The sequence below is a fragment of the Bactrocera tryoni genome, chromosome 2, assembly GCF_016617805.1.
Source record: "Bactrocera tryoni isolate S06 chromosome 2, CSIRO_BtryS06_freeze2, whole genome shotgun sequence".
Classification (NCBI taxonomy): domain Eukaryota; kingdom Metazoa; phylum Arthropoda; class Insecta; order Diptera; family Tephritidae; genus Bactrocera; species Bactrocera tryoni.
The window spans coordinates 108,481-136,048 of NC_052500.1; the positions used below are offsets into that span (position 1 = coordinate 108,481).

At 32.6% G+C, this 27,568-nt stretch overlaps 3 protein-coding genes across 9 annotated transcripts in view; 2 read left to right on the forward strand and 1 right to left on the reverse strand.

The window, feature by feature from the left end:
• Positions 1 to 564: 564 nt before the first annotated feature.
• On the forward strand, positions 565 to 1,180 carry LOC120768604 (cytochrome c oxidase subunit 7A1, mitochondrial). The gene is made up of 3 exons (XM_040095366.1): positions 565 to 745; positions 823 to 898; positions 953 to 1,180. Exons 2-3 carry the CDS (start codon positions 854 to 856, stop codon positions 1,094 to 1,096), a joined length of 189 nt encoding a protein of 62 aa, XP_039951300.1. The 5' UTR covers positions 565 to 745; positions 823 to 853; the 3' UTR covers positions 1,097 to 1,180.
• Positions 1,181 to 1,490: 310 nt separating this feature from the next.
• On the forward strand, positions 1,491 to 3,937 carry LOC120768903. 6 transcript variants are annotated; one of them, XM_040095662.1, is made up of 5 exons: positions 1,491 to 1,820; positions 1,873 to 2,089; positions 3,214 to 3,303; positions 3,358 to 3,573; positions 3,628 to 3,937. In XM_040095662.1, exons 1-5 carry the CDS (start codon positions 1,671 to 1,673, stop codon positions 3,846 to 3,848), a joined length of 894 nt encoding a protein of 297 aa, XP_039951596.1. In that variant the 5' UTR covers positions 1,491 to 1,670; the 3' UTR covers positions 3,849 to 3,937. The 6 variants fall into 6 exon arrangements, with proteins under 6 accessions (XP_039951596.1, XP_039951597.1, XP_039951594.1 ...); XM_040095663.1 differs by having other exon boundaries at positions 3,385 to 3,573; XM_040095661.1 differs by having other exon boundaries at positions 1,495 to 1,596; positions 1,666 to 1,820; positions 3,214 to 3,573.
• A 1,137-nt stretch (positions 3,938 to 5,074) lies between these two features.
• Positions 5,075 to 27,568, reverse strand: part of LOC120769557 (fibronectin type-III domain-containing protein 3A) — a 34,896-nt gene continuing 12,402 nt past the window's right edge. The window contains exons 1-7 of one of the 2 annotated variants that reach the window (XM_040096606.1): positions 20,114 to 21,427; positions 15,053 to 15,234; positions 13,040 to 13,316; positions 11,722 to 12,134; positions 11,437 to 11,646; positions 8,972 to 11,377; positions 5,075 to 8,638 (exon numbers count right to left, since the gene is read on the reverse strand). In XM_040096606.1, coding sequence (XP_039952540.1) covers positions 7,760 to 8,638; positions 8,972 to 11,377; positions 11,437 to 11,646; positions 11,722 to 12,134; positions 13,040 to 13,316; positions 15,053 to 15,234; positions 20,114 to 21,242 — 5,496 coding nt within the window. In that variant the 5' untranslated portion in view covers positions 21,243 to 21,427 and the 3' untranslated portion in view covers positions 5,075 to 7,759. Of the gene's footprint in view, positions 8,639 to 8,971; positions 11,378 to 11,436; positions 11,647 to 11,721; positions 12,135 to 13,039; positions 13,317 to 15,052; positions 15,235 to 20,113; positions 21,428 to 27,568 lie in introns of those variants that run through there. The other variant, XM_040096605.1, reaches the window with a different exon arrangement.

A 27,568-nucleotide genomic window follows, 5' to 3' on the forward strand; every position in this document is an offset into this window, starting at 1 on the left:
TGGTACAACTGAAAAATAACAAATGCATGTCTATGACAAATGAGTCAACTGGTTCAATACGTGTTAAATGAGTTTTGTCGAAAATGATTCTCAAATATGCCACTCAAAAGAAAGCCGCTGCATTACTTTAAATTAACGCCGCTGCTAAGTCCGCCAAGGTTGTATCCTACCTTTAAATAACTATTTTTTAGTATTTTATATATACGAATAAATTTATATAATATGCCGAACATTAATTATATAAATGGACAAAAAATTACTCACAAAAACATAAGAATTTTTGTATTCAATAAGATCTTGTATTATATATAACGGTGAAAATATATTTTCGATGTTGCTCTTCTCATTATTTTGTGTTCATGGGCCGAATAAAGAACGTCATGTATCTGACATAAGATGGAAATATTATTCATTCAAATATTACCCTTTTCATATATAAAAAATGTTTCAATAACACTTTTATTAAGAAGCCGGATGTGAATTGAGTATTACGTGTTATTTAGTTCGTTTTAGGAATTGCAAGTGTGCATATCTTTGTCAAAATCTATTTATACATGTTAAAAACTTCGTTATCGTGAGTGCACGTAATGCACTTCGTTAAAATCGAATTGGATCCGAAACTCACTTCCTTGGTTAATCTATAAATGTTTAATATTGATTTGAGCAACAAATAATATAAACTTATAACAATTACAACTCTTTCAAGGAGTGCAAGTACTACTGATTTATATGCGTGTTAATAATTGTAAATACTTAATTGAAAATATCAATTAAAATTTAAAATATAAAGAATATTTTATTAATTTGTATTTCATATTTTAGGTGTGCTTACATAATCATTTTCAATATAATAATGGCATTACCCGATGGACTTGCAAGTAGCATGAAGAAATTTCAAGTAATACATTTAAATTAACGGGTGGCACATTAATGATTATACAATTACTTATAGGCACATAATGATCTACCGGTCTTTTTAAAAGGAGGTCCAGCAGATAAGGTATTATTTGGTTTGACTGTAGGGCTCTGCGGCTTAGGTATTATTGGTATGTTGCAAATGGTGTATACACTGGGATTTAAAAAGAAATCGGCTTAAAATAATTGCAACACTTTCAATTAAATGAAAGATGTGAAAAATATTAACATAATAAATATGAAGAACTGATATCAAATCATTAAACAAATTTTTTTTTTCGAGGTTAGGTAACTCATTATATACTCTTCTTCCCCTAACGTAGGATCGTAAGCGGGAAGTGATTTATTCAATAATCTATGTATATATGTGAGTATATATTTGAGAAACTATAATTATTGTATATTATCAGTCTTCTAATATATAGAAGAAACATATTGTGTTTTATGTTCATAAATATATATAAATGTTTAAAGGAATATTGATGATGTAACAAATCAGAACTATCGATAGCTAATTTTAGTGTTCGATCAGATATATTATCGATAGTTGGAGACGGTACCTAACAGATCTTATCAGCTGACATCGCTAATAAATCCAAGAATGATAGAAACTATCTATCTTGTAATAAATCGCAAAACTAGTTTTCTATTTCAGAATTTAAAATTGCTTTAAACAAATTGGTAATATTTTTTCGCTATTCCAAGTTAATAAATCTGTTTGGATATATATTATATTTTGAGCGAGTGTAGAGATCATGGAGACAAATGCTGAAGTAGTAGAAAGACAAAAGCTCGTTACAAACGACAATGACGGAGATGAAGATATTAACAACCATACCACTGTGCCAAAATCAGGTCCTAAACCAGAAAGTATCCTTCCTACTCCGGCAGTTCCCAAAATGATTGTAGGACGAATAATTAAATTGAAAATAAAGTTAAACCTTAAATTTTCTGCAGATAAAAAATGTGTCCAGTGGGGATACAACTCGTAGTAGAAACTCAGCCAGTTGTTCCATAGAACGAACATCTGAAAAAGGTCAGCTAACCTCAGCTAAGGTAACATATATAAATGAGCGACGTACACGTCCAAATCTACAAATTAGTGCAAGCCTGGGTGGATGCAACAATGATGAACGACTTGATTTCAAATCACGACAGCGTAAATTGCTTAAAGGTAATTTAGCAGTTTTTAACTTATTAATAAGTTTGCTGCCACTGTTAAAGCGCCGCATGTTGGTGTCTATCATCGTTCTGAAGGATCGAATTCAATAAATTTTCATAATTACATATTATTAACTATGTATTATACCGTTTATATCTTTCGTCGAAAACAATTCTTTAAAAAAAACCATGTTATTTATTCTCCCTAGAAGGTTTGTAACTGGTTAAGAGTTACATTGTGGCAAGGTAAATAAATTTTATTAAAAAATATATTCCCATGTCAACGTTGATATTTTTTATTTAAACCCATTTATATATACATACATACATTTGCATGTGTCGCAAGACGTATTAGTGTGTACCACATTCGAATCCCTGCCAAGAACACGTCCTTCAATTTTTTGCTTTCATGATTCTCTTTGCAAGAGGGTGTTTGAACATTTTCGTTGTGCATTGAATATCATATTGTATGATGTTTTCCTATACTTCGTTGAATGTTCCGGGCTTTCATTACATATAAGATGTACATGTTTCTTTCCGAAAAATAGGAAATACTAAATAATTTATAGATCATGATTATGAACTATTTAAAAATCTTTACAAGTGATGTATTTTCTATCTTTGAATATGTGTTTTAGTAATCCATTTCCACCTTTTAATTCTGCCAAACACACTTCTGGACGAATGATTATCAATTAATCTTTAATGTAAAAGAAGGTATTTCTGTATTTATCATGAATTTCTTGTTTACATTTTGACAATTCTGGGAGTTTTACATTCTCTTTACATTAAGTTATCACTCAAAATTACCATTTTGAGGATATATAAAAAATGTCAACACTATTACATCGAATTCGCTATGAATGAATTTGAATTCAAAACAATGTATTCCTTTTTTATAGGCACAATTAGCAATGATATCATTTTAAAATTATTGAACTTTTATTTTACTTATCATCTAGTAATAAGTATTATTTAGTTATAAATAAATATATGCTTAATAATTTCAGTTATATTTCATGATTTTATTTTATTTCTATTTTTTTTCTTAATTTTTTTGTTTTTCATAATCTATTCGCAAATCCAAATATTGAATCTTTCGACAAATGGTAATTGCCAAACAATATTATATAAAAGAAAAAGAGGCAGATATATGCAATACTGACCATAGTGCCAGCAACATTCCAGAAAATTCCAACGAAGTATATTGCGATAGTATAGATTTTGGTATGAAACATGACATTTCTCAAAAACAAAACCATGATAGTTCAAATAATAAAGTCAGATTGTACATATTTCGTGAAAAAGTGGGTAGCATCGATCCTTCTACTTCGTTAAACACCACCAATGCGGGCGGTAGCTCAAACGTAAATGAATTCGATCACCGTCCTATTAAACATCACTCATTTGTCTCAGAAGTTCCGGACGTGAAGCATATGGAACGAGCTCTTTTAGGCCTTCTGGATGATTTTCATTCTGGAAAGCTAAAAGCTTTTGGTAAGTAATCCACCGAATTCAAAAAAGCTAAAAGTCAACTTCTATTTGATTTAGGTTCTGGCTGCACGATGGAACAGATGACTAAAATACGAGAACAACAGGAAAGTTTAGCTAAATTGCATTTTGAGTTAGCCGCTGCCGAAGAAGATTCATTAGAGAGTGTTCACGATTTGAATGCTGCTAAAGCACAAGAAAATATGTTGCAATTAGTCCAACGTCTCGAACAATTATCGGTTTCAATTGAGCAGTTACAGTCAAGCCACTTAGGATTATGAAACCCATATTGGATTTAAATGTATAGATATAACCACTGTTTTTAGATTTTGTTAAATAACTAGAATAAAGTACAGTGAACTTTCCTTAACGGTGTGTGTTCCTTAACTGACAAAACTAAATCTTCAAGTCAATTATTGACTAACATCAACAGGCCAAACAACCTGTTACACAAATATGATACGTGATGCTATTTTTCAGTTCAAGTTAATATTTTAAAGAAAATTTAATTACATGGATAATGCAGTATGCTCCCATATTGGTATGTTCCCATATTTATAATTTCTTAGGACAAATTCATGTCTTTCAAAATACTTTAGCAGTTGGTTCATAGGATTCCATTTTCCCCGCTACATCTTTACTGCAAAATTTAATACTTCTGAGGTTTCTCATTAGGGGTTATATCGCTTTTGATCGCTTTCAGTTCAACCGTTATATAGCTTCATTGATTTCAGGTGTTACAAACCACCATAAAGTAAACAAAACTATTATACACTACGCAACATTTTGCGGGGCATACAAATATAAGATAATAAACTTACTTTTGAGCTTTTTGAGAAGAATAAAGAAAACAACTCGTTATATGCAGATCGTCTAACAGAAGTTATTTTGAAAAATTAAGACAAGCGGATCATTTATATTTTTTATTAATATATTTTTATTATGTATATATATTTAGTTATATATTTTCAATATTTTATATACGTATGTAGAGTCTAAATATTTTTATTCTGCATTATTTATGCTATAATGGTAATGATAATAAACAATCAATTTTTTATATACTTTAACATAATTTTCGTCTTCCCCCTTCTTTATATTCCGACTTTTGTGTATCAATTAATTAAGTGTAAAGATTAATATTTGTTATAGTACACCTCATACCATTACTAAATAAAGCACATTGTTTTATTTTTTTCACTCATATTTATCAATACCATATTCAATAGCTCTTATAGAAGATGAAATGGGTATGAAAAAGTGAATATTCCATAAGCAAACAATAAATGTGTATTTTTTAGTTTTACTGAATTTCAAGTTAAAAAATACAAACACCAATATTTGTTTAAGTATATACATAGGCGTATATAAATTATTACAATATACGTAATAAGTCATATGTATTTTTAATTAAATTTTCTCGTCTATATAAATAAAAAATTAAGAAAATTGTTTAATTTAATTTGGTGACCACAGTGCGTCTAATAATCTGTTTTTAAATAATTACTTTTTACGATATTGATACATACATACATATGTACATATATAATTTGTTTCTAAATCTGTAATAGATCTCTATAGGACGTTATAATAAGTATCTTGTCAATAATTATGTATAAATCGTCAATAATTACGAAATACTTTACCGGTATTTATATGTCATCTGTGTATATACAATGACAACAATAAATGATTTTTTTAATACGTTAAGCAGGAAATAGTTTCTGCTAAATTTTTTAAACTATCTTTAAATAAGTAATTACGTTTATAGTAAACGAATATTTATATTAGTTCGCATCATTTAGAACGAAGTATTTACTCGTACGTAAATGAGAAATTGTGTTGTCATTGTTTTAAAAGAGCCATGGAGCGAAGAATAAAAAATTATAATTTATACGTAATAAGGCAATCATTACCCCAATTCTCAACATGAACTTTTAAATGCACAAAATAATGACGCCTTCAAAGACTTTTTTTGAAAATACATATGGTATTACAAAATTAAAGTTTTATGGTCAATATATCCGTTAAAATTTTCCTTTTCTAAACTGATTGATAATTTAGACCGTCTCCAATGCTTAGCCAACTGAAATCAGCGTTTTCTATTGGTGAATGTATGACCAGTAGAGTGGTTAGCCGTCAACTAAAAACGTTACATATACTTTGCGAAATATTCGTAATTTCGAAAATATGTTTAGTACAAAAAAAACTGGTAATCGGAACTAATTTCAAACTAGAAAAAAGTTCATAGAAAAAAATAACCAATTTATATACATATGTAAGCTAACCAAATTTATATAATATATAATTTGAAATTATTTAAAGCTGTATTAAAAACCTTCTCATAGATTCTGCTTTTAGAACATTACAAGCATATATCGTAAACAAGTGGATGTTTCCAAATCTTAGGTGTTCATTCATTACCCCAAACTTGATAAAAAAAATATATATTTATATAAACTTTTTACTAAATTACCTTTCCTTTTTCAATCAGTAATTAAATTTTAATTTCCATTATTGTTACTACAAATACTATAAATTTCATTTGTATTAACAGTAAAATAGTTATGGAATAATGAAAGTCCTCATAAAAAGTGAATGCACATCCCTAAAAATACTTCTATAGGATTAAAGAGATGATGATTTACAATAATGAGCCGAATATTTACCATTCATTGCTGATTATTTTGGTCCAAGCCTGAAACTAAGCTACGTGAAAACTTACAATAAAAATGGCGTTCAATTCTAAGTAAAAGGTTCAATATTTTAGTACTTTTTTCATTGGTCAGAGAAAATGTATAATTAGTTTATGTCGGAAAATACTAAAATTAAAGTTTGAGTTAGAAAAACTTAAGATATCAGCGTTCATATGTGCCATGTATTACATAGTTTATAATTCTTGAATCTGTAAATTGTTGACATCGACAATGGTTATTTTATTAGAAAAATTGGATTACTCTAAATTTACTTGCAGGACTTATCATTAGAACTGGAAGTAAACGTAATAAATAAATAAAATATCAAGTTATTTAAAAGACAAAAAAAACTAAGTAAATAAAAAAAAATTTGAGCCCTCCTTTGAATTTAGAGCCTAAAGACATACATATGTATGTATATCTATTTATATCACCAAGCAAGATTTACGTTATTACATGGTATGAAGATATTTAAATAAAAATAATATGACGGTCGATCAAAAATGCAGAATATAAGCATAAGCAATATGAATTTAGATTAAAAAATATATTTAAAAATTCGAAATAATACTATATGAATATAATATTTTAAGAGAGACATATTTAATCTGCGCTGAACATAAAGAATTCAAATAACACATTAATTGAAAAGGTACAGTGATAATCATTTTCGAACGTTCCATTTAATAATTATAACTGCCTGGCTTTTAAAATACTTAATAAGTATAAACGGAGATATAACTACATATGTGTTGTAGTTTATTTATGCATTTCATTAAACATACACTAAATTCAAATTTATCTGAGCATTATGCTTATATAAATAAGCTAAAAGGATAGGTAATCATGATAAGTCGTAAATAAATGTATTACACGAGAAATCCCCCTCATACAAACAAGTCTTTTATCATTCTGGTATTACGGATAGAGCAAGATGAAACTTTTAGGAAATGTTTTTCTTATTAATTTGACACATATGTTTTAACATTTGAAACTTTTGACCAGCAAATAAAGTTAACACTATATTTATTGGTTTTCTGCAGTTTGTCTTAATCTCATTCATGTAACGCTTAAGTTTTAATTGAAAAAGCGTTAACAATTCAAACATTTAAACTCTCTATGAAAAATAAACTTAACTAAAATATGCATATCACAGTTGCCAATTGTGTTAAATATTTTAATTGAATTATAAAGAAATCATTGTATTTTCGCTTCTATAATTTGATTTCCAATGTTGAATGGATTGCATTTAACAGATTAAGTAGAATCAATTGAGAATTAGATTATAAACTTCCACCACATTTCTATGTATAGTATATATATATGAACATCCACACCTAGGTTAGAATATATGAGCTTTAGGTAGTTGAATTTTTTGAAAAAGTGTTGGTTGCTTTTATTTATCGACACATTCACCATTTTAATCGCAAATGCATTGCTTTCGTTTTTATAAAAGGCTTGCATATTCTTCCACAATAGTAATTTTCTGTCAAAATTTATCGCATTAGTGCTTTAACCAGTGTTGCAAATATGAATGTAAAAAACAAAAAGCAAACCATAAATAAAACTGCCTTTTCCTGGTCGGTAAAACGTTTTCGGTTCGTATATATCGTAGTTAATTTGGTAATATATCGGCGTAATACACCATGTTGAGTATGATTGGATGAACCGATACCATGTACTAATAACGCATTATTTGTTAGCAAATTATTTGAAGCAGCAGCCAGAAACGATGTCGTAGTTGGTGTAGATCCTACGGAATCAGATCCTGCACCAACATTTCCACCAAGAAATTGATGATGATGATGATGATGATGATGTAGTGGATCGTCACAACCAGCAAATTCCACTGTAGTCAATTCATTTGCCATTGATGTACTCAAAGGTATTAAGCCAATGGCATTTGGACCGATTAATATAGTGCTACCACTATTGTTACTGCTATCGCTAATATTGGTGTTGTTATGACCATTAAAACCATTTGGACTTGCAGCAGACGCACTTACTGAACGATGATGAAGACTGGACGTTGATTGTCTACTGTTGTGGTGCGTATGGCTATGAGAGTGATGTGTATGCAAGCTGTGAACATGATGAGCTAAGTGTGAATGCCCATGGCAATTCATGGAAACGTTGTTGCTGTTATTTATCCCTTTAGCGCTTGTTCCAAAAACGCTGCCCATATTTCCTAATAAGTTTCCATCGATATCGTCCAATGCTGCAAGATGTGGTACTTGGTATCGAAATGCAGAAGTATATTGGCCAACTAAATCTTCACCAGATTTAGTAACACGAATAGGATACACTCGAAATTGGTACATAGTTCCCGGCTCAAGATTTTCAATTGTAAATTTGGTTTCTGGTCCCCTGTAAATCTAGAAACAAAAAAAACAGTCATCCAAAAGTTACATTTTTATTATTTAATTAATTAATATTAACTACCAATATCATTTACTTTTGCATTTTCACAAATGCCTTAGATTTTAAGAACACGCTAGAGTTGCTAGATTTTTACTTAAACACTGTAGTATGTAACTTTTGTTAACATACTGAATGTTTGAAAAACAAGCTAAATTTTAATTGCATAAAAAATACAATATCTATACATATTAATTAATAATATTTTTAATCAAAGCATTTAATTTGAAAATAAATAACCATCCACAAAATTTAGTGAAAATCAGATGTAAAAATTTTGTAAAACTTACCCGTCTGTAGTCACCATCCTTACCAATTGCATACTGCAATACGTATTCTACAGTATCACTGAACGAATTTTTGGAATTTTGCCATTCTAGAGTAAGTGGTACACCTAAAGAAAGGTTTCCTAAGCCGGCAATAAAACTTGTAGGTGTTTCAGGAAGAATCCCGGATGGAACGAAACTACTTGCACTGCCGACACCGTGTGTTAATAAACAGGCTGCTGCTCCTTCCATGGCAACCCTTGGAGCTTTAATGTTGCTCGGCAAAGTAGGAGTCGTACTGAAAATATATTCGTCTGAAAATTCTCCGATTCCGGCGCGATCAGTACTTGCATATACGCGGAAGGTGTAAGCGGTACTTTCCTGCAACTTGTTCACCTTACACATGCAAGTTGTGCCCGAGTAAACTATCTGGAACTCTTTTGCACGCTGTACAAACATTTCTACATAGTATTTGATAAAATCAACGTTTTTACCGTCACCCCATTTTAATTTTATAAAGTTATGACCTACTCCTGTACACTCAAGTGTTGGTGGCGGCGGGGGTGAAGGTAATGTTGTAAATTTTGTGTAAGAAGAAAAAGGTCCGCAACCGATGCTATTAAAAGCCTGCAAACGAATTTTATAAGTAGTTTCGGGTATTAAACCATGAATTGTATATGTGGTATTTGCATCCGCAGTGGTAATTGATTTTTCTGCACATTCAATGGTATATCCAGTGATATAAGCACCATTACATTCAGGTTTCGACCAATTTAATACTACTTTTTTTGCAGTAAATTCACAGTCTTTAATTTGTGGCGCAGCAGGTACTGCCGCTGGTGTACGCGCTTGTATACATGTCGACCACTTACTCACTCCAGCCGCATTACTGGCATTCACGCGAAAGTAATATATAGTAAAAGGTGATAAATTTCGTAAATCGATGCTCGTTTGCCCACCATGGTAACAGGGTAAGTATACTGATTTGTGTGATGAATTTTCAAAAGTAAGATCGGATTCATTTTCCAAAGTTAAACTCTCTAAACGGTATTCCTGAATAGGTGCACCATTGTTACAAGGCTCTTCCCAATTTACTAGCAAATGAGTCGCCGACTTGATTATAACATTTAGATTTTCGGGTACGTTCGGTGGTGCCGCAGCTGCCGAGAAACGGAACCATGATGACCAAGGCCCAGCACCAATGCGATTAATTGCACGAACCTGTACCTCATAAGGCCAACCAGGTTGTAAGTCTTTGACCACACAAAATGTATCCCGTCCATGGTAAACAATTGAATAATCATTTGTTTTATTCGCAATAGCGTATTTATCATCTACAGAATGACGCATCTGTACTTCAAATTCCAAAATGGGGGCACCACCACTATTTTCTGGTTTATCCAACCTTAACACCGCCGCATATGGACCCGGCGGACTATCGTAATAAGGTGGCGAAGGTGCCGCAGGTACTAAAGCTTCTGATGTAATGTGGGCCACATCAGAATACGGGCTAATGCCTGCAGGACCTTCACAAGACGCACGCAACTGGTACGTTGTACCTGGTTGAAGCCGATCACATATGCTCTCTGTATCAGTACCACTATAAATACGTTCAAATTTAGCACCAGATGTGATTTCGAGAAAATATCGAATTATTTCGGCGCCTCCCTTATCTATGGGTGGATCCCAACGAGCTCGAAAATGAGTTCCATGTATTTTTCCTTTCACATGTGGTTTACCCGGTTTACCTGGTTTTTCAGGAGCTGTTTGGTAGGTAACCTCATTGCACCATGGAGAGCTGCCCGCTTCATTTTCTGCACGTAACCGGAACTGATAATATGTAGCTCGACGCAGTTCACAACATTCATGACTCGTATCTGGACCATTGTAAGCGTTTAGGTAACCATGACCTGAATCGGGATCAAGTATTTGCAAGACATAATCGCCATCTTGTTGTCGTCGTTCCCACCAAAGGCGGATAGTTGTAGAACTGCTGCTCTGGAGTTTAGGAGGCTTCGGTGCAATCGGCGGATTATTCGAGGTACAGTATGAGCAAATGGTGGAATATAATGACATACCCACATCGTTGACGGCAGCCAGACGAAAATAGTATACAGTTGACGGCTGCAATTTAGTAAGAGTGTAGTGCTTGCCTTTTGTTTTCGTTGCTTCGACAAAGTTATGACAATCATTCTCACTATTTTGACGTGAGGAGCGGGTAGATAAAGATAGCCCGGATTTACCGTCGTCATATTCCAATAAATAATGCTGTATGGGTGAACCATTAGATGGTGGGTTCGACCAACGTAAATGCAACGAATTCTTCGTTCGCATTACAAGTTTAGGTGGCATTGGCTGATCTGGTTCACATGGTGGAGTCATGAATTCAGATGCCTCAGAAGCTGTTCCCTGCATCTTGTTATAGTATACCTGAGAGTAAATTCGAAATATATATGCTGCAAATATTGATATGATTAGCATAAACAAACCTGAACTCGAACTACATACATCTGACCTGGTTGAAGGTCTTGTACTATACAGTCATATGAATCGCCTTTATAAAGGCTTTTGTATTTTCCGTCCTTAGCACGATCACTAAGCAACACATTATAACGTAGATTCCTAGTATCAATTTGTGAATCAGTGATTATTGGCTTCTCCCAAATAATTTTTGCTGATCGTGAAGTTAAATTAATTACCTTAAAAATATATAAAATAATAAGTATGAAAAAATTTAAATGTATTGGTTTAATGGAAAACTCTATTTTACTCACACTCGGTTTTTGTATAGCAGATAATTGCTCTATAATCAAGGCTTGAGGGTCTTCCTCATCCACGAGGACATTTGAACTAAACTCTCCTTTGTCTCCTTTAGAACTAGCTATATTGACACCATAACTTAGCCCACTTTGGGATGTATTTGATGCTATGCCCCCATTTCGTTGCGTAGTTTGAGAGTGTAAAATATGTTTTTTTAATGGTTGCCGCAGTGGAGATGTATCCTGTTTTGGTTGGACTATACTTTTGTTTATATTTTGAACACTTTGAATGACTCCTAATCCATTGTCAATCGAACTTTTTACAGAAGAATTTGAATTAGCTGTATCCGATGGCAAAACCGCTGAAGTTGCAATAACGTGATCGTGCTTCTTTGTTCCATTGACTGGGCTATTGTTTGCAGAGTTAACTGAAAGATTATGATACCCGTTTAAGTCACTACGGCGAGGAGGTGCTATATATTTCGGTATTGACATATCAAAATCTTTCAATAAAAGAACAAGATATAATTCATAGTTCGTATGAAGTTCACGTTAATAGAGTAATACTCAACGTATAACAACTTAAAAATTTAAAGTCGTAAGAATTAAAACAATGACTTAATTAAAAAAATTTAATAATTTAATTGGTAAAAATATTATAACGATAAAAGGTCCAAGTTCCAATTTTCGAGGATTAAAACCAGTGACATTTTCAGATGTTAGCAAAAACAAAAATGAAAAAACGTCGAAAATGATTCTAATTCGCTAAGGTAATATAGCCATAATTATTACCATCGATTAACAATTTTAATAGAAATAAATATTCTTGACGAAATCTCTTAAGCGTATTTTATTTTAACGTATGCGATATGGAAAGGGTCGAAATTTGATAAATTATTAACATATAAAAGTGGCCGATGTGTCACATTTTCCACTTTTTATACTGATTCATATGCATCCGTACCATATTATCCTTGGTGCACAAATAAATCCTTCTACTAGGATGCTAAAGGAAAATGTGTCTAGCAAGTTTGGTCGAGATATCTCCAGTTTTACAGAAATTATCGCTTGCATAGGTAAACGGTCGCACGGACAGACATGCACGGACATATTATACTCTGTGAAACAAACATATTTATGTATATATAAAGTACCAAAAGGTAATCGTATATCATAGGTAATTACTTACATATGTATGGGAATACTTTAGTCATTTAACAAAAACATTAAGCTAAATACAATTTCATCCAAATAAATGTATGAATAAATTCACCACTTATTATATGTATATTTTATGTAAACTAACCAACCGCGATCCAAAACAAATACTCACTCATTTCCCGTTGTTTCTCAAGTTTCCTTAATAACTTTGTGTGCTGTCGTTGAGTACGCTCGTCTTTATAGTAGCTATTTGGAGGTGAAGGCGAATGTGATAACGTTTGAGATCCTGTTTGCTGTGGTTGTGTTGTCGCTTTTTGATGTTGGGAAAGTTGTTGCGTTTGCACATGCCCACTTGTCAAAGTGTGGAAATGTGCTGGCCCACCACCTGGGTTAGGAGCAAATCCCGTCGGAAGAGTTGGATAGAATTGAGAAGATCCACCAGCCTGCATCTAAAAATATATGTAACGATAATACAACTTTAGTCTTGTGAAGAATCAAGATTCAATAGCATGAACAAAGCCTAGTATTCACAAACTAAACTTACGGTTACATTTAATTCAAAACTCATTTCCAATTCATATGATGAACGATATATTAGTTTAATAAAAAAAATTGAATGAATACATATTTTATTCGTTTGACGTGGCTTTTCTTTGTTTTTATTCTATTCTTTGTTAATTGCAGTGTTGCCAAATCATACAAAAGAGTAATTGATTATTTATTTATTACACGGAAAAAGCAACTACTGTCATATATACAACTTTATTGTTTAGAATTTCTATAAAGTTAAGCATAAGTTATGAGTTTTATTTATTTCTTTCTAACACTCCCTTTTTTCGGGTCCTACTCCTTAAATAGTGCAATGTCTCTTTAAAATATATTTAAATGGTACCTAATTTTTCCTTGCCTTTTTGAGACATTATTTCTATTAATAACAGTAAAAGTTTAAAGCAACCGTCTAATGAATTCGCTTTGGTTTATAACATTAAAGTTAAAAATTAAGGACGTCGAACGGAAGGATGTAATCTCAGTGTTGTTTTATGTGTTTTCAAGTAGACTGGATTCTGTAGTCTCCGCTAATTACAATCCTGTTTGAGTCCGCAACGCAAACATAACGACAACTATAATCCACTATCCGATTATGATCACTTGCATCAATTTCAAAACAAATCATTATTTCGACTTTTGCGGTATATTTTTCCAACCTCACTCGAGAAGCGTATCATTAGATGTTTACTTCATAAATGCTTCTTTTAGAAGCGTATATATTAAGCCTGAAACTTATGAAGTGCTATTTTTGTTTTTAGAATAGTTTTTACCTGTAAATTGCTTATTTACATCAAAATAGTACTTGTTGGAAGGAAGGATTATATGCTGGAAGTCTGTTTTAGTTTCCGAATTTGGTTTATGTTCAGGACCGGTCAAAGACAAATTACGGACAAGGCAAATGCAAATTCTCCGCTCCTTCTAAGCATATTTTGGCATATACATACATATATTTTTTAACAACAAAATTTATAATTTGTAAAAATTAATTAAGTAATTAAAAAAACTCCCGTCGTTGCTTGTAATTTGTATGAGAACAGGAAAATATGAAGCTATGATTTTTGTATATAAAACTAGCCTAAACCCACGGCTCCGCTCGCTCCTTGTTGTCAAGAATATAATTAATCATGATAACAATATATTGGAATAGTTTAATTAGCAATCTACATTTTTTATTAACTTCGTAAATCACTTAAGGAATAGTACATACATAAATATGTATGATGTAACAACGTTTTCACAAATATCTTATCACTTGAAATAAATAATACGTAAAATATGTCACAGTCTCTGCATAATACTGCATTGTATATTGTGTAAATATTCATATCTTTCCATGCTGTGGTTCGGACGTTATGCAGGCACCTAACAAAATAGCGTTTCATGTTTATATACTATGTACATATGTATGTACATACATGTAGTATAAGATATATATGAAATAAATAAAGTAAACGAATGATTAAAAAACTAAAAGAAGATTAGCCTTAGGCAATTGCCTAACTTGCCTATATAGACGGGCTGGCCCTATTTGGTTCCAAGAAAAACAAAATTGCTGTAACTTCTTGCCCCAGAAAAACTGATTTAATAGCAGGAAATGTTTTCGATATTTTAGGAAAGAATTAAAAAAGGAACTTACGAAAGGTGCATGCATATGTCCTTGACTGGAATGGATCTGTTGATATTGGGGCGAAAGCACAACATGCGCAAAAGTTCCGTTCTCGTTAACGTATTGCTGCATCATTTGGCCCTGCGGTACTTGTACCGGCACTGTTATCGATGCAGGTCGGTTTTGGGAAACCATTTGAACTGTTGCTGGACCTGCAAATAATTGACAAAACATACCTCAATTATAAACTTAATTTACTCTTGTTAACAATACATTGAATATCAAAAATTTTTTTCCCAACAATTATTCTTTACGCTCGATACGAGTTCCTCAGTAAAGTTTAAAGAGCATAGATTTGGGTCGGTTGCACTTTCTTATTATTTTTCTATTATATTAGTATAGCATTTTGGTGAAAAGAGTGATACACAATATTATTTTAAATGCCCAGTAAATTCTTCCGTTTTTAATATTTATCTCTGAACTTCTTGCTTTAGCTTAGGTTCTTCTATTTCCTTCAGAAATTTATTTTCCAAAATCTCCAAAAGTGCGCTATGACTGTTCTAACAAAATAGCAAAATATGATTTTAGGCAACATTAAAGATATGGGATATTAAGCAAAGATATTTTGAATATCGAACTGTGAGCGTAACGCCCTTATCTCGCAAAACACTGGATCAAACCAAACAAACTTTGGATCGTACTATTCTTATAGCCCGGAAATGGCTAAATCGACTCAGCTCGTCACGGTGATCATTTATACTATACCATTTATACATTAAAGGTTCTCCGTCAATTCATTCTGAGTGTTAGAAACTTCGTAGCAAACTTAATATACCCCGTTCAGTGTATAAATATATCAATAAAATGGAATAATTGGAAAAATATTTTCGTCGAATAGAGTCTATCTCTCATAATTAAAATTTGTCCAATCAATTTTTGAAAGGAAACATGCATTAGAATGTTTATAACCTAACTCAAATATAAATAAATATAATATAATATGATCATATACCATTCTATACAGTTGTGTTCAAAACAATGATAGTGCGTGCTTAGAATCATATCATTGAAAGTTTGCTCGTATTTGTGTATGCAAACAACTAACGGAACATACATATGCAAATTAATTAAATTAATTTCAAATGAAAGTTTGATTGAGTTTCGATCCCATCAGTGGTTGCTATTGTTTCATTGCGAAATGTACTGTCGCTAAACGCATGGAATTCGCCAAAATTCATATCAACTAACATTATACAAGTGGCGAAGTATATTATAGGCGAACAAAAGTAAAACTAGATATCTTCAAAACTCTTCCTTTGAGAGTGGAAACCGTTTTGAAAAACACCATCATTCGATTTAAAAATTTGTAAGAATGTCGAGAATTGATTTCTCGAAAATTTCACACTGAGACGATCTCTTAAGCTTAATAAAATAAAAGATGGAATAAAATGCTATTAGATAAAGTTCACCATGATTGGTTATAATATTTTCGTCTACAAGGGTATCAAATTTAATAGCTGCGTTTATTGAAAAAAAAAACAGATGAAAAGGAGAATTACTGGTATAAGTAAGAAAATAAGTTCTTATACATATACATATATGTATTTATTCCTTTTAATACATTTAATTTAATTTGATTGCATTATAGTAAATAACGCCTCGTCTTTAACCATTTGTTCTTGCATGCAAAGCAGGATTAGCTACATACATATACACTTAAGTCGGTGTCGTTATCAATCAAAGACGCATGAAGACAATATCGACGTGAGGAGTTACAAGGAGGTAATGAAGTAGCAGACGAGACGGCGAGACACCTTTAGTTTTAAGTGAAGTCAAGCGCTCATTTAAATTTAACAAGGTGCAAGTAAGGGTAGCATAAAAGCAAAACAACGATGAACGACACACGTTATACAATAACCATATGCGCCCTACATGTTCATATAAATAGACCTATATATACATACATATGTATGTATGTGTAGAATTTGGACTGGAAAAGCTAAGTGATAATCGTGCAAGACCACTTTCAATTGTCGCGAAAGACTCTAAAAATATATGTGCTTATATGTATGTATGAACTTTATTTGCTTGTTCCCTTTTGTGGAAATAAAGTATATTAATTGAACAAAGTTCGTATTAACAAGGAGGAAAATTAGTTGTTATATGATCATATATACTGTATGATATATATTTATATATATATATGTATGCACATACATATATGTATATAAATGACCAGGTTGACGAGACGAGCTGTCTGTCCGTCCGTCCGTCTATCTGTGTAAGCTGTAACTTGAGTAAAAATTGAGATATCGTCACGAAATTTTGTATACGTTTTCCGTGGGTAAAAAAGGAGAACGAGTTGGTTGATGGGCGAAAACGTGTAAAATGCCAGATCTAAACCACAAATTGCGATACGAAGCTGTAATTTGATACCAGGAATAGCAATAACGAGGAGCACCTGCGTTTTTAAATAAGTGGGCATGGATCCGCCCTTAATACGTATGATATGTATATGTATATGTGAATATTCCAAACCATTCAAGCTATAACATATAAATTTAGAATAAATCTTTTCGACACCTCTTGTGACAGTTTTTATACTCTCGCAACAATGTTGCTAACGAGAGTATTATAGTTTTGTTCACATAACGGTTGTTTGTAAGTCCTAAAACTAAAAGAGTCAGATATAGGGTTATATATACCAAAGTGATCAGGGCGACGAGTAGAGTCGAAATCCGGATGTCTGTCTGTCCGTCTGTCCGTCCGTCTGTCCGTCTGTCCGTCCGTCCGTGCAAGCTGTAACTTGAGTAAAAATTGAGATATCATGATGAAACTTGGTACACGTATTCCTTGGCTCCATAAGAAGGTTAAGTTCGAAGATGGGCAAAATCGGCCCACTGCCACGCCCACAAAATGGCGGAAACCGAAAACATCTAAACTGTCATAACTAAGCCATAAATAAAGATATTAAAGTGAAATTTGGCACAAAGGATCGCATTAGGGAGGGGCATATTTGGACGCAATTGTTTTGGAAAAGTGGGCGTGGCCCCGCCCCCTACTAAGTTTTTTATAAATATCTCGGAAACTACTATAGCTATGTCAACCAAAGTCTACAGAGTCGTTTTCTTCAGGTATTTCTATATACAGTTCAAAAATGGAAGAAATTGGATAATAACCACGCCCACCTCCCATACAAAGGTTATGTTCAAAATCACTAAAAGTGCGTTAACCGACTAACAAAAAACGTCAGAAACACTAAATTTTACGGAAGAAGTGGCAGAAGGAAGCTGCACCCAGCCTTTTTTTAAAAATTGAAAATGGGCGTGGCGCCGCCCACTTATGGACCAAGAACCATATCTCAGGAGCTACTCAACCGATTTCAATGAAATTCAGTATATAATATTTTCTTAACACCCTGATGACATGTACGAAATATGGGTGAAATCGGTTCACAACCACGCCTTCTTCCAATATAAAGCTATTTTGAATTCCATCTGATGCCTTCTCTGTATAATATATACATTAGGAACCAATGATGATAGCGGAATAAAACTTTACAAAAATACGGTATTTGAAAAATATGTAAATGACGTATAATGAAATCTCGATTATCACTTTACCATGCGAGAGTATAAAATGTTCGGTGGCACCCGAACTTAGCCCTTCCTTACTTGTTTTCTTCTAAGGGTGATCTCTGTGGCTAAAAATCAATAAAATTGAGTAAAAGCTTGTCCTAGCCTCCATATAACTAATATAACGAATTACAAATATCCGGTTGACTTTACCCCTTCCTTAATGAAACTTAATGTTTCTGTTAATAATACAAGTATGTCCTACATATGCATAGAAGACAGCGTTATACTGTATACATCGGTCAATATGTAAGATGTCTTCACAAAATTAATTATATTATACTACATAGAATAATTTTTGTTATTCTAACAATGAATGGAGTTGGTCTAGACTTTGATCTTAATCTCATTTGGGGGAAACATCAATTCTGATCCGTTTTGCATCTCAACTCAATATATTAAATTTAGCTTCTTCTGTTGAGTTTATATGACACATATCTCCTTTAAACATGATTTTAATATAATTTTCGCTGATAGGAAGTTAAATTTTGCTATTAAACTAAGTGGGTATATGACCTTCGATATCAGTTATGAATATAATGAATGTTGAATTTTTTTGCAACATATTTTTAATATGATGCTTTGTCAACACCCGAACTTAGTCTTTACTTACTCTTTAGAACTATAATTATTGTGTAAACTCGCAATTTTAAAATACCATTTGTACCACGGATGTCAATTTTTTTTATGATATTCATAGCAATAACTGATAATGAGGCAGGCAAGACTAGAGCAATTGATCTAAGTCAATAAATGTCTGAACTCTGTACTGAGTTTCATTAAGATATCTCAATTTTCACTCGTGTTGTCGCATGTCCGGGTGGACAAACAGATATATGTATATGTATGTATATGTATACATAGTTTGATCACTTCAAATCCTCATTTCTGTACAAAATACATATTTATGGATGTACATACATATATGTATATATTGTCTGAATGGATAGAGCAAACGGTCTAACGCCCTCGGTGAAAGCTGAAGCCTTAGAAAATCTTGAAACGAAATAAGAAAATCTATTTCGTTACAGTGTTAAGTGTTCAAGTAGGATTTCTATATTCAAGCCATTATAACCGGCTGCGAATAGATTATATAGTAGGACATGTGTACATATTCGTCACCGTGGAAGTGTCTGCGCATTTTTAAGCTCATTGAACCTCTTACGATGATCAAATTTACATGAATATATTTATAATAATCATTATAACAAAGCTATAAGATATGCATATATGTATGTATGATGATATATATATACATACATATGTGTGTATATAAATATCATGTAATGCGTGAATTTATAAACCACCGACTGTATTTTTAATATGGAAACAAATATTCAATATACTCGTAAATCCGTCGCCTTTATAAACGCTTTAAACTTTTAAGGTTTTTTTATATTTTATATAATATTTTATTTACTATGATGTTCAAAATCCATATGCTTGGTTAGCTTACCATAATCCGTTGACATTGCGCACATCGCGTGATGATGATGTGGGTGTTGTGGACACATGCTATCGTGTGAATTCGGGGTAATGTAATACTCTGCCGGATAGAAATCGGCAGGATATTGTATATATAATTGACCAGGCGTGGAAGGTGCACGTTGAGCAGCAGCATTTGTGGACCCACTGCTACCAGTGGAAGTGCCAGCACCGCTGGTGGGCGATTCGGTGGAAGATGCCCCAGGACTGTTTCCGGTAGCTTGATTTGCTACACCTCCGCTATTAGCAATATATCCACTATCGTGATTTTTTTCTTTTAAAAGTTGCTGAGAATGTTGAGTAGTTTGAGGTTGTTGAGAAGTTGCCGTAAGCGCTTGCACCTGTAGTGATGCGGACTGTGGTTGTGCTTGTGGACCATGAGACAGATGCATATGCTGTGGTGGTAAAGAGCCGAGGCCAGTCGCGGCTGTTAAATGTTGATGCATGGCAGCCACTAAAGCAAATTGCTGTTGATGCTGCTGTGGATGATGTATAGCGCAGACTGGCTGCACAAGTTGCGCACTTTGAGATGCTGTAGTTGTTTGCTGAATTAGAGGCGGTGATGCTGGCAGCGACGATGTTGAAATCTCCGCAGGTGACTGTTGTGGTGGTTGTTGTTTATGTTGATGTTGTTGAATTGCTATAGCAACTCCGTTAGACTGCGATGGAGTCTGATGGTGGACATGATGGGTAAAACTATGTTGTTGAGGAAGCTGATGTTGAGATGCGAGCGAGGACAGATGTGCATATTGAGCCTGCTGCTGTGTCCCATGTGTCTGTTGAACTTGTTGCTGTTGTGGTACAACCATTAGCATATTGTTGGTGGACCGTTGCTGACGAACTTGACTTGTGTTATGTTGTTGATGCTGATGATGTAAAAGCTGATGTTGGAATTGATGCTGTATTTGATTATGATGCGGTTCAAATGAGGAAGCGTTACTATTTAGACTCGATGTCGATGAAGAAGACGAGGAAATATTCTTATTAAGAGCTCCGGCACCAACATTCTGTTGACCGTTATTATTAGAAATATTATTGGTATATGTGTTAAGCTGCGGAGGGTGTTGTTCCGGGGTAGCTGAGACATTTAAGCGAACCATGTCAACCGCCTAACTGATAGCTGATATTGTGCTTATTAAGTTTGAATATAACTTATTTTTGTTATTATTTATTACATTTATGCACTAAAGCTTTGAAGCTCTTATGACAATAAAAATAATAATTTTTTGTGAAAAGTATAATTTTAACAATATGGAAGACATCAACATTTTAGCAGAAGCTTTTTTACGTTAAGTATCTTCTCGATGTTGTTATATTATTATTATTTATCATTATTAAATTTTTTTATATTACTGTTATTAACCAGCTAGACTTCTCGGGCAGTTTTATTTAAATTCTTTTTAATTAGGTTATAATATCTGAAAAGTAAGTTAAAAATAAATACATACAAAATTTGTTTTCAATTTCAAGTTTGGGCACTGCATTGATGCTACTCCAATATTTTTTTGTTATTACAAATTACGAGTTAAAGCTGAACTATTAACACTAATAGTAATCCGGTAGCTGTCTGAATTCTAAAACCATACTTACCAAAAAATTCTTAAAATGATTACAAAAAATAATAACAGAGCTGAAGTAACTTAAATGCAAATAAAATATTGTAATCAGGAAAGCGATTTTACTAGAAGCATATGTTAAATTATTATTAAAATGTTCATTGTTAAAAAAAAAAAAAAAAAAAAAAAATATCAAAACTGTGACATAATTTTTGTCAGCGCCCTTAGGATGGTGGACAAATATTCCGTCATTTATTCCCATCCTATTAACCTTTGTTTCGTCTTTCCACAATATAGCAGAATCCGCACGCGTAACCGTTTGGCGGGGTCTTGGCTTCCGAATCCTACTTTTGACCAACACATTGCGATTCGCCATAAATGATTTGATTGCGTTGTATATTTTTTACAAGAATTTGGCCATATTGAAAATATCGAGCTGATACAGCCCGGTTCTGGTAATTTTTTTGACTTCATACCGTGTAAATCAGTATGTAAGATCTGTAGGTACATATGTATATTAGGAAAATTAAAAAATTCTACGTCTTTGGCTTTGATCTTGGAAAATTCCGAGAATAAATTCGGTTATACCGAACTTTTTATAAATATGTATGTATCGTCACCTGAAATGCAAAATAACGTATCATCAAAAAATTCGAAATTGAGTGTCTTATCGATTACGCTTCACTACTTCAAATTACATATGTACATACATACTATTACATATGTTCAACATTTTCAAGTTCTGCACTCAGATATAAACCAGTTTTAACCAATATTAATTTTTTTTTTCACTCATGTTCCATTTTATTTCGTTTTTCATTCACGCCATTGTAAATTTCTGAAAATGTTGTTACGTTATTTTGCATTTCAGGTGACGATATGTAATACTTAAGTTTTTCTATTTAATTCTTCATTATAAGTAATTCAGAATTGTTTTTTTTATAAATTTATTACAGTTGTGAATTATTCAAATTGTTTGTGTTCTCCGTTATTATATACATACATATGTAGTATAAATTTTTCAATCTATGTACGTTTAAACTTGAGATACTTAACATCTCCATTGTATTCAGTTAACTTTAACAACTGAAACCAATCGATTAGTTTGTTATTGTGTGTCAATTATTTTATTTTAATAAATAATTCTATCAGATTTTACTTGATCAGGACTCAATATTACGGGCATACTGGTGGGATTTATTAAATAAGTAAGCAATAGTGTAAATTAGGGAAATGAAAACAATCCCATAAAACAGTTTTCTACTCATATGTTATATTTTTATACATATGTATGTGTACAATAAAACCAAATGTGTGTTTTCCATGGAAAAATTTCACTAGTGTGGTTATGCAATAATTGGTGTGGTAAAATAATATTATAATTATAATTATTTTGATATCTATGTCCGAGATTAAACTATAATTTTAATTGTTTGGGAGTCAGATTTTAAAGAGTTAGGCCAGCGTAGAGTCCTTAAAAGGGCATTACTTTGACATATTCTAGGAGAAACGATAAAACTATCGAATTCTTTATTTCAGGACAAGTGTTTGATATATTGATACAAAATGGCGTCTACTGAGGCTATCTTCGGAATCAGGAGAACCTCGTTGAGAGAAGGTGATTGTGAATACGAAGCCGATAGTATCCGAGAATATTTTTGCCCGATTTGAAAGCAGCAGTTTTGTGAAAAACGCATTTAAACTTTTACTTGCTGAAGCAGACGGAGCCAAACGCTAGGACGCTACAGCAGGTTGGTCAGCCAAATATTTTTAGGATCCTAAAATAAGTACTATGTGTACTTTAGCAAAAAAAAAGTCTGCCTAAAAAATACTTGTTGATTATTTGGGGAAAAGATATACGGATGAATGATCCATCATACAAGAAATGTTAAAATTGTACGGACTTCATCAAATTGATTTTAGTGTAGGCCAAAGGCAAAAAAGAATCTCTTAACTTTTTTCTATAAAAATATACATATGCAAGTACATACATATTTATATTCAATGTTTTCATACTGCATGGCAGAGCTAAACCGCCTTGACCAGAATTTTTACACACTGGTCTTTTAAATTTATATGTGTATGGTCATATGTACATACATATGTCCGAATTATATAGTACTATATACACAGTTGGGCTCATTATTTTATGCTTTTGTGCTTTCGCTGTTAGAACTGTAAATACGATACATATAAACACTTACATATTTCAACATGTATGTATACGTGTAATTTGTTTATACAGTCATTGGTTTGCATATATATATATATATATGTGTGTGTGTGTATATATATATCTAAGTGCGGGATAATGTCGTTTGCAGAAGTCTGCCGACAACACATTCGTTTATTCGTGTTCCGCTGAAGTGTTTGCTTTTTGTTCGATACTCATCGAATCTGGATACCACACAAATGCGCTTCTTCACGTTTGCAATTTTTTATGTGCTCAGATATATGTATGTATGTACATATGTAAGTACATATGTACATATATGTTACACTCTCACCTACCTCTTAGGAAAACTTTGCATCAGAAACATCAATTTTTGATTGAAAATGTATATTAGTACTTTATTAAAATCGAAGTAGATATCGAAAAACCAAAAAAAAAGAATGTGGGTATTGAAATACTTAGGTACTTTATGCAAGTTTCTGGCGACGCTATGTGCTACAACCTCATCAATTTTCACTTCGACGCAGTATAATAATTTTGTTAGGTAGTTAATTGAAAAATTGTAGTTATTTTCAAATAAATGCAACAGAACCCATTTCAATAATCGTGATATATTAATAACACCAAATTCAAAACTATCGAATAAATCATTTAACCGCTCCGATATGGATACCTCCAATATGCAGAACCTCCTCTTAACCGGACAAAAGTACTAGGAACCATTCGGAAAACATTTTGTTAATTGACGAAATTTTTAATAAAGATTTCAATAAAATTGACTATTTATCGAAAATGTTACTGAGGAAATATCTGCAATGCAGATCAAATTAAATAATATTTTGCAGTACTAGAACAATATTGCCGCATTAAAAAATTTGTTAGTGATGATGTTACTGAATTCCAGTACGCCACAACTTTAGAAATTCATCTTGAAAACTCTTTTATGAAACAGAATTAAGGAAAGTTGCGACAAACTATAGTCAAAGAAATTTTGAAAACTCAAGCCTAAATAAATATGTACATATGTATCTATGCTTTACATAAACAAATTTTATGTAACTATGATACAACTCACAATAAAAATGAAATATGTTAATTAAATACCATGAAATATAATTACTTTGAAAAGTGTATGCATATATTTTAGTAAAATTTTTATTCGGCTAACGGACAAAAATTGTGGATCCGTCAGTGTCCGGTAGTAGAAGATTTCATTTATAGCCACATTAAAAAAATGTATTATAAAGTTCTTGAAAATCAGTAAAAACAAAGCAAAAGATAAAATTAAATACAATTTTTATCTGGTTATTTGATAGAATGTGAATACTTTTCTCTGAAGATTTTACATTGATCTTTCATTCATTAATTCTGTGTATTACAGTAAGTATTGGGCAAAGAGTAGTAATCATATATGACAACTACATATGTACATAGGTACATACATACAGATATCGATAGATATGATCTCTCATTCAGTATTGGGAAGGGGTACATATAACTTCGAAGTCGTTGATAATTTCGTCTATCTTGGAACCAGTATCAACACCAACAACAATGTCAGCCTCGAAATCCAACTCAGAATAACTCTTGCCAACAGGTGCTACATCGGACTGAGTAGGCAATTGAGAAGTAACCGCCGAGGGAAGCAGAGGAAGAGAAAAACCTCCATTCCGTTGGAAAGAACAGGTGGAGAAGAACCTGGTTTCGTTTGCAATCTCCAATTGGTGCAAGTTTGCGAAAACAAAAAAAAACGATTGGCTTGTTAACTCGGCTATAACCGCGTAAACGATGTCTACGCCAGTAAAGAAGAATAGATACATACATAGATGCGATAGATAGATACTTTTCATGGATACATATATGTATACGTATTCCATTTGTTTTTTAATATCGTTAATGTTTACAAGATTTACAAGCAATTTAGAATAACTGAAAGTTAAAAAACAAAAGAAACTTATCATATACATATGTATGTATGTATGTACATATGTATACATATATGTAGGTACCTACACAGGCATGGACATATAAATAGCACAAATCTGACTCCAATCCGCACGTCGTCCACAAGGTCAAGCCCTTAACCTTAGGTATACCAAAAAACCATTAAACACGGTGGAGGGAGTATCATGGTCTGGGGCGCGTTTTTATGGCATGGCGTCGGGCCAATTGTTCGAATAAATGGTAAAATGTACTGGTTTGGATATACTGAAAAATAAAATGGAGCAGTTTGTATTTGAATCCAATTTTAATTATTTATGGTCTGGAATTGAGGAGGTTTGGTATTCAATCCCAAAGGAACGATATGAAAAACTGGTGGACAGCATGCAGCGAAGATGTGATTGGGTGATGGTGGGTATAGTATAAAATACTAACGAAATGAGCTAACTTTTGCCATATTTTAATCAGTTTTATAAATTTTTGTACCTTTTTGTAAATCCTTTTCAGATCATGCTATTTATGTGTCCCAGCTGCCACATTGGACATTGATGTTTTCGTTTTTAACGATAATAGAATATTATTGTTTTATTTAGTAATATAAAATTTAATAATTTTTAAAATAAAACAGATGCCTATTTAAATCCGTAAGTGATAAACTTAAGGAATAAATATGTAAATGTTTTTTATTTGATGACCAAGTGTACTATTTTTTTGTCCATGGCTGTATATATATTACAACAACGTCATACGCAACTTTATTGGGATTTAGCAAATGTCTTCAAGTAAAGTTTCTTTTTACTTTCAAAGCGATTTTTAAAAGAGGTTATTTCATTCAGTTTTCACTAAGTCTAAGCACTCTTCGGTCTATCAACACTCTCTTAATTTCTTTAATAAATTTTTTTTAACAACTTAAAAATACATTCTCAAATTTATATTTATATTAATTTTAATGCTTATATCGGCTTTCTCACAGCTTATACTGGCACATTTTCTTTATACAAGGTCTGTCGCAAAAGAAACAGAACTCTTTAAATATAACTGTTTCTGGTGACGCCACCTATTGGTGGGTATATGAAATAAAAAGTTTGATCTCTTGTTGACATTTCGTAAAAATTTTAAGACAATTGGATAACTACAATCGATGTTATCGATCAAAAAGTGACAGCAGCTTTTGGTCATCGGTCGTAAAATGTAAAGAGCAAATACTAAATTTTGTTTTAAACTTGGCAAAACGTTTACTGAAACATTTGAAATGATGAAAAAAGTTTACGGTGATCAGTGCCTATCCCGTAGTAACGTGCATGGGTGATTTAAGCGATTCGTGAGGACCTCTGTGACGATCAGAAGTCGGTCGTCTTCAGAAGTCAAAAATAAAGACAATGCCGATTTGTTTTTACGATTCCGAGGGTATTGTACACCGAGAGTTCGTCCTCCCTGGCCAAACGATTAATGCTGTGTTTTACCTTGGTTTTATGAAGCGTCTTTTGTCACGCATTCGTCGTGCTCGACCACAATACCGTGAGGCAGGGTCCTGGCGCCTGTTGCACGATAATGCGCCGTGTCATCGGTCGACGCTTGTCACTGATTTTTTGACAAAAAAACTCCATATTAACCATTAATCACTCACCCTACTCACCTGATCTGGCACCCTGTGATTTTTACCTATTTGGAAAACTTCATTTGCCCATGAAAGGACACTGGTTTCAGGATATTTCAGCTATCCAAAAGGCGACGACGATATTCTCAAGAGCATTCC